The sequence below is a fragment of the Dysidea avara genome, chromosome 1 (assembly GCF_963678975.1).
Source record: "Dysidea avara chromosome 1, odDysAvar1.4, whole genome shotgun sequence".
Lineage (NCBI taxonomy): Eukaryota > Metazoa > Porifera > Demospongiae > Dictyoceratida > Dysideidae > Dysidea > Dysidea avara.
The window spans coordinates 40012089-40021483 of record NC_089272.1 but is presented as its reverse complement, the minus strand read 5'-3'; the positions used below and the strand labels follow the sequence as shown (position 1 = coordinate 40021483).

The 9395-nt window shown below is 37.2% G+C and overlaps 1 protein-coding gene across 2 annotated transcripts in view; it reads right to left on the bottom strand.

Annotated features, from left to right (window-relative positions):
- Window positions 1-263: 263 nt before the first annotated feature.
- The window catches only part of LOC136264305 (uncharacterized), a 72711-nt gene continuing 63579 nt past the window's right edge, over window positions 264-9395 (bottom strand). For both annotated transcript variants that reach the window (XM_066059023.1, XM_066059029.1), the window contains one exon: window positions 264-545. In XM_066059023.1, coding sequence (XP_065915095.1) covers window positions 432-545 — 114 coding nt within the window. In that variant the 3' untranslated portion in view covers window positions 264-431. The remainder of the gene's footprint in view (window positions 546-9395) is intronic.

Genomic DNA, 9395 nt, shown 5'->3' with positions numbered 1-9395 from the left:
AGTGGCAGATGTGTCCTATATACTCTACATGTTACATCTCTCCACAGCTAAATGCAGTATACATACTTCTACATCCTTGGTGAAGTTGCAAACATTTCACATAGGACAATTAAAAGAATATGATGCGATGGCATTCAATCCATTATGACATGCAACAACACTTTCACTTCTCTTTAGGTAAAATGAATTTATCATACCATGATAATTAATTATATGCATCCAGTGTACAATAGGAGACCGAATCATTCTGGTGTATAGTGGTGTATAGTGGTGTATGTGTATTATAATAATATGTGTGCTGTGTTAACAAACTATAATATGAGAGTCCTACCTCTCATCCTACTCCTATTAAAATTTGACAGGTGATTCAGAATTGTAATAAGATATATACTGTATGTAGTAGTCAAGGCCCCTACTAGATGGGGTAGCATTTATATTTGAGTTTCCTGCACTGACTTGGGATTGATAATGCCATAATGCAGCTGGGACTCAGGTTCCTTCACTGATGCTGGCTTAGGAGTGATATCCGACTCAGCGTAGCTTACCTGTGGGGAAAGACAAGGGCAAAAAATTGGTTACACACAATACCATAATATATGTGGTCTGATTGATGGAGATTATCTTAGTGAATTGGTACACAAAGCTGGAAAATGATTGTTTGTAGGTTACGTGAGGCCATATGCAAGGAGCATGAATGAAATCATATTTTGGTGAACAGTACACAGCTTACAGTAAATTTGCCAATTAAACTCTTCACCGATCAGACCAGGTACTGTATTTGGTACTTATTTTACTCCTATAGAACATACAGATAAAGTATTTATGAATTCTATTAAGTAAACACAAACACTTCTTAGCATATTTAACAGTGAAGGTATAGTCTATTAGATACAAAGCTACGTGGTGCTTACTCCACCAAGTTTTGATACCAACACATAAAACACTATCAATACCAAGTCTAACAAGATAGCTAGGGATCCTCCTACAGAGTTTCATGGGTCCATATAAGGCTATACTGGAGTTCACATGAAGAGAATGTGAGCAACGAGACAAGCTAATATTTCGAAAGGTGTAAGCCGTACTTGTAAAGTGTAAATACAGGTCGTAGAGCAAACATTTCAAATGTGCAGCCTGCAAAGATTAGAGTTGAATCCCACTACACTTTACACTATACTTTATAGTTAGCCACCATCCTGAAAGTACACAACTATGTATGATCATCGGTTACAAAACTGTATGGCCTAAATATTTCAAGTAGGAAATTTTTTGCTGATCTGGGGTTTTTGGGGGTTACCAGCAAAAGTTTATCCGTGAAATATTTAGTTCTCCATATAGTCTAATACATTTTGGGAGTGTTTGCAAATCTGCGAAAATTTAATTTTTAGCAACATTGCTCAACCTCAAAAACTGCCCTTAGGCTATACGATAAATGTATGTCCACCACATGTGTGTATAAGATATTGTGCCAAATGCAACACAGCATATATACTGCATATATGCTGGGAATGTTCAACATCTACTGGTATGTACAGTAGTTTTATGTGAAAAATGTGGTTGTAAGGTACAGTATATGGGTAAATTGCACCACACCACCACCAATTCACTAGTTCAGGAATGTGATGTTGAAGTGTTGATATGGCCAAACAGCTTAACATGGCTGATCATGAATGCCGTTCAGCATACATTGCTCTCAATTGCTTTGCAGACATCACTTGGAAATTATGATTGACAAGTGAGTTATGCTGCTATCATAGCATGTAGAATACCAATGTAATCATTGCTGTAATAGTTAGTGGGTAGCAAGTCAGTGATTTAGTACACTACCTCAATGACAAGTCATAACCACTCCCCTTATCACAGATACAAGGTAAATTTAATATACAAGTGATGAAACATAATTAAAAATCCATCTAAGAATGATGCTGACCTAATAATAGCACGACCTGTAAAGGTGTTATTAGAAACACAAACAAGCTACAGTTCCTTTAGCATACATATTAAATTAAAAAATTTAGTAATCTAAGTGATAAAAATTAGTGAGACTAAATAATATTATGAATAATGGTATTACAACATAACTCTGTGGCAAAATCCCTACATCCACATGTCAGTAGTGCCAGCACTCATAAAGATCCAGTTTAATATCTCATCTTCTGATATAGATATCAACATTTGTGTTAACTGTTAAGAAATGGTAATTGACATGGTATACAATAAATATATCCCAATAGTGGAAGTGGTGACATGCTCGGTATAGCATGCAAACATAGTTTTGAAACATTTTGAGTAATTTCTGCATAATCATTTACGGCATATGGTTGAAATTTTACACACACATTACCTCTTTTCTATTACACAACTGTTCACAGAAAATTTTCCTAACTGCAGGTGTATGGTCATCGAGTCCTGTGTTGTTTAACACATACTCTTCTATGAGACATTTCTCCTGAAATAATAGCAGAACAGCAATCACCCCCACGTTGCGTGTCAGTAGAGCAGAACAGACTATACTAAAATCTCACAGAAGCATTACGCATCATCCTCAACACAGTTGTTGTAGTGGTCCTTCAAAAGTCACTTTTTACCTGTGACAATCACATGTAATGCTCATTACTTAAACAGAAATGCATTCTGTGTCCATCTGCCATCTTGCTTTGTTCATATTATGTAATCTTGTATAGCAGCCAATTCATAATGATATAATGATTCTTTTGATCTTTGTTTTAGTCTCATATGATGAACGAGGAAAAAGTTACAGCTGCGAATATAACTGAAATGCTAGAAAACAGTTCATATTGATCCTTCCTTCCTTCACAATGGCCTGAGAGCATAATTATGGATACCTCTGTATCCGCCTCGAAGTGATGTGCAGAATGGTGGTGGTTAGGATCATTTATCATTAACACAACTTGTGTTTTGGTAGTTTGTTTAAAGACGTACATATTTGAACATGTTATTTTGTGGACATTTATGAGTGCTGGCACTATAATTATTTTGTTCAATGGCAAAGTAGGGCTTTTCCCACAGTATGTTGTAATATCATCATTCATGATTATAATCTTGTCTAACTAGTTTTTATTGCTTAGATCCCTACTTCATTTTTAAATATACTAGTTTGTTTAGTTTTTTGTTACAGCTACAGCTATGATAGGTACATGTGACTGCTTTATTAGAATATTGAACAAGGTGTTGTATTAAAGTGACTGCTTTATTAGAGTACCTTAAGTGGGCCTGGACGAGATATTTAGGGGTATGGTGATTGCTTCTTCACCATGCTACCAATAAGAGGCATATATTCAATGATCAATTACTATAAGTACAACTGGATAATTAAGGGGCATGTCCCTTGATTGTTATTGGTCCAGTAAATGATCATTTCACTCTATTACTATTGGTCTAGCTACAGGGCTGGATATAGTTCAAAAAGGTTTCACTGTCACAGTGAAGGTATACAGTGTCTACCATCTGTCTACCAGTAATAACATTGTTAAAAATAATTTTGTCCATCTAATACAGGGTACATAGGTGTTGATATAGAAAATCCAGAAAATGAACAGAAAATTAAATCCTTTATATAGTGTCGTTTCATAAAGAAGAAGACAACCAGCATGAATGAAGATTAAAGGAAAGGTACTGTAGGACGAAGAGGGTGGACATTTGTCGGAACCCCAAAAGGCACATGTCACACATGGGTTTTTATAGATTACGTATGACAAAAAAATGGTGGCTGTAGCTATTACACAGGGGTTCCATGGAGCCACCCTTTTTAGAAGAATCTCAATATTACTTGATGAACTCGTGACAAGTTTTAGTGAACCTAAATCAGTTTATCAGTAGAAAAATACTTATCGCAAATGTTTACAGTTGTAAAACAGTCATTTTACCTGTCTTTGTGCATAATTACTTAACCCAGCATTTTCTTATGCAATACATCCCTCTAAAAATAGTTACTATTTCGATGTTTAAGCTACCGTGTTACAATTACTTCTGAAGGCTTCAGTTACATTTTAAAGGCATAAATGGTAAGATTTAACAGTGAAACATTGCTAGAGGATGATTATTAATATTGAAATATTACTACTAGGCAGACTTGTGGTCAAATACATGAGTATTATTAATTTTTGTGTTTGATTGCATTCAAACACAAATTTGAGTAATTGTATTTGCAATTGTATTTGCAGTTTGGAAAATGGGTGTATTTTCAAATACTTCCCTAATCTATTTATGCAAATACTTTTACCAAAATAAGATAATTATTTGGAACATTTCTAGTATATGCATTTGTATTTAAATACTATGCACTGTATATTTGACCCCAAGTCTGCCTCTAGGTACTGTAGATGGACCGAAGCAGCAATTCCCATGTTCCAGAGTGGAACCCCCCTTCAAATGTTTGGATCTGCCTATGTGTATGATGTATTGTTTAGCCTCTAGCCATGCAATTGTGGTCAGGTAGGCAGGTAGACCAAAAATTAGGTTTTGGCATTTTAAAAAAATCCAATATTGGCACATGTATGGGATTTGTTTACATGGTCCCTATTGCTGTACTGTTTGACAAAACTATAATACTCTAGCAGTATATACCTGCCCTATATGCAGGACAATTTTAGATTCCACATCAATCACAATAACTTAAATCAATTGCATTAAACATCAGCCTTAAAGGTATGTAATAGTCCTGTTGCATGTAATGCCTTAGGAATGCAATCAGTGTTAATTGCCCACTGTGCAACTACTGGATGCTGTGGATGCCAAAAAATGTATTGAAGCCTTTGGGAAAACAAATAACCAACAGTGAAACTTCTTTAACTTACAAAGTATATGGTTTTTTGTACATGAAAAGAAATTAAATTGATGTGTCTGTCATTTTGGGGCTATCCACTGTAAATAGGACAAAAGATGCCTGCGATATAGGGTCTTTAAGTTAAAAATGTTACCATACAAAACTTCCTATGGTTGATACTTGTATGTAAGTTCAGAGCCAGAAAATCATGCAGAAACTCCAACAAATTTTATCCTTAGCCTTTGTTTCGCAAGAAAAGACTGAATTAACATGACGGGCCAACTAAGTTATCAGTGTGTTCAGAACACTTGTTTTTGTGCTGTGCCTAGGGAAACAAGCAGCTACTTGTGTATTTCATCTCCGTATAACATTTTCATCATGCATTCTAAACTTTACTGGCTCATCACTTGCTAGTGGTTCAGCGTATTTACAATAGACAAATATGTATCACAGCATGAAGAAATTAATGTAGTTTCAGTGCTGTTTTAAACACTTAGATATCTTCTTTAGATTCTACATGACAATAGCTTTTGCGTCCATGGTCATCCATTTCCCAATGGTTTCTGCACATTTTTGTGACTAACCATAGTATCTAGTGGTTACACAAAACAAATTAAAGATGCTTTCTCTTACATGCTATTGAACACAAACTACTAATTAATTAATCTAAAACAACCAAACTATAAAAGGCTAAAGCCTTCAACAAAGCCAGGGTCAGTGAAATCAAAGGCGGCATCCAAGGAATGGCTGCAATCAGATATTTTACAGCTTGGCTGTTTTGGTACAGATATGACTTCATTTGTATTTGCAAGCTCCAAAGTCAACCGTAGCTTTTATTTGTCTGTTTTTTTCCTGCAGGAATAATAAAGTGAATTGATCGTTACATGGACATTAATGATTTGCACCTGCTATTTATTTGTCAAAATAATGTTCTATTAGGGTGATTGTACTATTTATTACAGCATATGTTCTGGCTTCCAGTCCTGTTTACCAAAAGGCATGTGTAAAATGGCCAATAAATCTCTTAGAGGACTTTCATTGCATGCTGCATGCATCAAAGGAGAGAAAGGTGCCAGACACATTACAAAAATTAATTGTGCAACTGAATGTGCTCCATATCTATCATTTACTGAAACGCAAAATGTCCATTCTGTTTCGTTTTTAGCTATATGTGTTCCATTGTTATACAGCAAAAAATGAAGATGAGCATGAGAAGTGCCTCTGCAATCAATCCAGTCACTATGGAAACTACGTATGACTCAATGAAAGCCTTAACTATGCAATTACTGAAATATGAAGTAGCCACACTGCTTTGATTCAGGTACTGTATCTTCCACCTATTATGCAGCATTACAAATGAAGAACAGTATGAAAGACACCTATACAATAAATCCACAGAAATTAAAGCACTAAAGCCACAACGTGTTACCCAAATAAACACCTATACAGTAGCGGAGAGAGAAATGGGACACAAAGGTAACTCCATGATGCATCCATTGTAGCTGCTGCATTTCACAAAAAGGCATTCTTGGTCTGAAGCAATATTGTACAGTGAATAAATCAAGTGTATAGCCTTATCATTATGCTTACCTGGAGACATCAGTCAGGCAGTCAGCAGAAAATTCAGTTAAATAATATTTTTCTTAAATCATAGAAATTGTTGGAAGGGTTTGAGGTCACACTGGAGACATTTATGAGCTTGGTTATGCTTAACCAATACTGCCAAGCTGCTATGAACGAAAAGTGCATCTGGTTTTTGGGTGATATTTTTGGACAAAATAGCCCAAACCTCCATGATTCCTACTATACAGTACTACCATACTGTATATCAAGACACACAGTAGTGTGTCATGCAGCCCAAGAAGTCGGCGCGCCACACCGTGAGTATCAAGACACATGGTAGTGTGTCGTGTGGTCCAAGAAGTCAGCGAGCCACACCGTGAGTATATTAACAGGAAGAAAGAAAATGCAATTTTCACACCTATGTAGCTCTGTGATCCCTGATCCAATTGGAAGCAAATTTGCTAGAGACGTGCCAGCCAGTTAGGGGAGTCTATATACCAAATCTGAAGAAACTCGCTCCAGCCATTTCCAAGATACGAGTGAACAAAATTTCTTTTTAATTTCTTCGTTATTTTCTTTTTCTTTTTCATCTTCATTTTGCACTTTTTGCAAAATTCGCCATAAAACACGAATGCGTGCTCAGATTGGGCTGAAATTTGGCACACTTAAAGGGCTCATTAAGGCGGATCTCCATACCAACTTTGGTAGGAATTCGATGCCCATTCACGGAGTTATCACCGATTGTTTGCGTAAAAGAAGGTTGAAGGTCTGTCACGCCTACAGGCTAAACCCCTTGGAGGAATCAGTTGAAAATTGATATGTAGATGGAGCAACCATCGTAGGAGTGCCTTTTTGTGGTTAGAAAGGAATCGGGATAAAGACCATGGAGATATGACACAAAACCCAACCTGTGTCAAAATTACACGATCGATTTTTATGAATAAAAAAACTATTAGTTTTTGTGTCTACCAGGCAAACCGCTTAGAGCAACAAGCTGAAAATCAGTATGTAGCTGGAATAATCATCATAGAAAGTCCTTGCAGAAATACAGAAGAATTGGATTACAAACCACTGAGTTATGATTCGAAAAGCAACTACGTGTAGCAAATGCGAGATCGAGATACTCTAATAGAACAGTCACCCTAATAAAGCATTCAGCTGCGTTTATAATTTACTCAATTATTACATTGAAAGTTATTCTTTAGGGAATTCAGCTACAAACAAGTCACCCTATAGTCAGATCAACTAGAAGAAGGTACCTAATAGAGAGTTCAGCTACAAAGAAACCACCATGTAGAGAATTCAGCTGCAAAAAATCACCCTGTAGAGAATTCAGCTACAAACAAATTGCCCTGTAGAGAGATCAGCTAGAAGAAGTTACCTTGTAGAGAGTTCAGTTACAAAGAAACCGTCATGTAGAGAGTTCAGCTGCAAACAAATCACCAAGTAGAAAGTTCCGCTATGAACAAATCAACCTGTAGAGAGTTCACTTAGAAACAAGTCATCCTGTAGAGAGATTAGCTAGAAGAAGTCACCTTGTAGAGAGTTCAGCTACAGAGAAACCACCATGTAAGAGAGTTCAGCTGCAAATAAACCACCTGTAGAGAGTTCAGCTAGAAACAAGTCACCCCGTAGAGAGATCAGCTAGAAACAAGTCACCCTGTAGAGAGTTCAGCTAGAAGAAGTTACATCGTAGAGAGTTCAGCTACAAAGAAACTACCATGCAGAGAGATCAGCTACAAACAAATCACCCTGTAGAGAGTTCAGCTACAAAAAACTCATCTGGTAGAGATATCAGCTAGAAGGATCACCTTGTAGACAGTTCAGCTACAAAGAAATCATCCTGCTTCATATTTTCTTCTTCCTGTGGTAAAGAAAATAATGATAGGTTAAAAGCCCTAAAGCTGGCCATAGTCCGGCTTAGGGGTATACAAATACAAAAAGAAGTGAAATCTAATCCAAAACAGCCAAGCTGTAAAAAAGAGTGCGGCCCTCAGAAAGGCTACGGTGAAAAAGATGTGAAATCCAAGGTGGCGGCCAAGAAATGGCTGTGATGGTAGGTTAATGGTAAAAATTTTAATAATGACAATTTTGGTGAATTTTGGTGCCGCTTGGTCAATTGGCACAAAATTCACCTGAATTGTTGTTATTAACATTTTTACCATTAACCTACCATCACAGCCATTTCTTGGCCGCCACCTTGGATTTCACATCTTTTTTCACCATAGCCTTTCTGACGGCCGCACTCTTTTTTTTACAGCTTGGCTGTTTTGGATTAGATATGTACAGTACAGCTCATGCGTAATGTCGCATGTACACGCATGATGCGCGTGACGTGCGCTCAAGTGACCCATGTGGATGCAGCAAGGCTACAGTAATGCTCCACAATAGCTAACTTTACTCGAGAGCGTCACGCAAGACCAGATAACAGGTCTCACCTACACCTGTATGGTCTTGGGAGGTAGCACTAGCTCAGTTCCGCCAGCTGTGAAGTCTCCTATTACAATGCCTGTGTTGTAGCTACCGAATACTTGGTAACCTAGCTACTGGCTTGACCTTGATTCCGTCACGGACTACAGTCAGTGCTGTAGCTAGTAGTATAGCTACCGTAAACCTAGATGGATTGGTCACCAAGTAATGCCACAGAACCCCAGTTAGTGCATGTTTCTAATTCATATTTTCTTTATTTAGATAGTTAAAGGAATGGTCAATCAAAGTTTCAACTCTAGAAGACAAGAAATTTCGAAGTTACAGTGCTACGAACGGCCTACGAAGTGCTAACAGCAAAAAATCAATTTGTACAGTGACAATAAATTACAGGCGTTTAATAAAACGATCATAACATACAGATGCAGTCTTCTACCAAGATGCAACTTGCACCATCGAATTCTCCATGAACAAGCAAATCCATTGCTGGGTACGTTTCATCTTCCAGGCCTTTCCTACGTCCACGGGAGACCGGAAAAGGCAAACAAATGTGAGAAAAAGCGATAGTGAACTGCCCATCTAACGCAAGGCAGACTAATGCTGATATCTTCTGTCTCCTTGA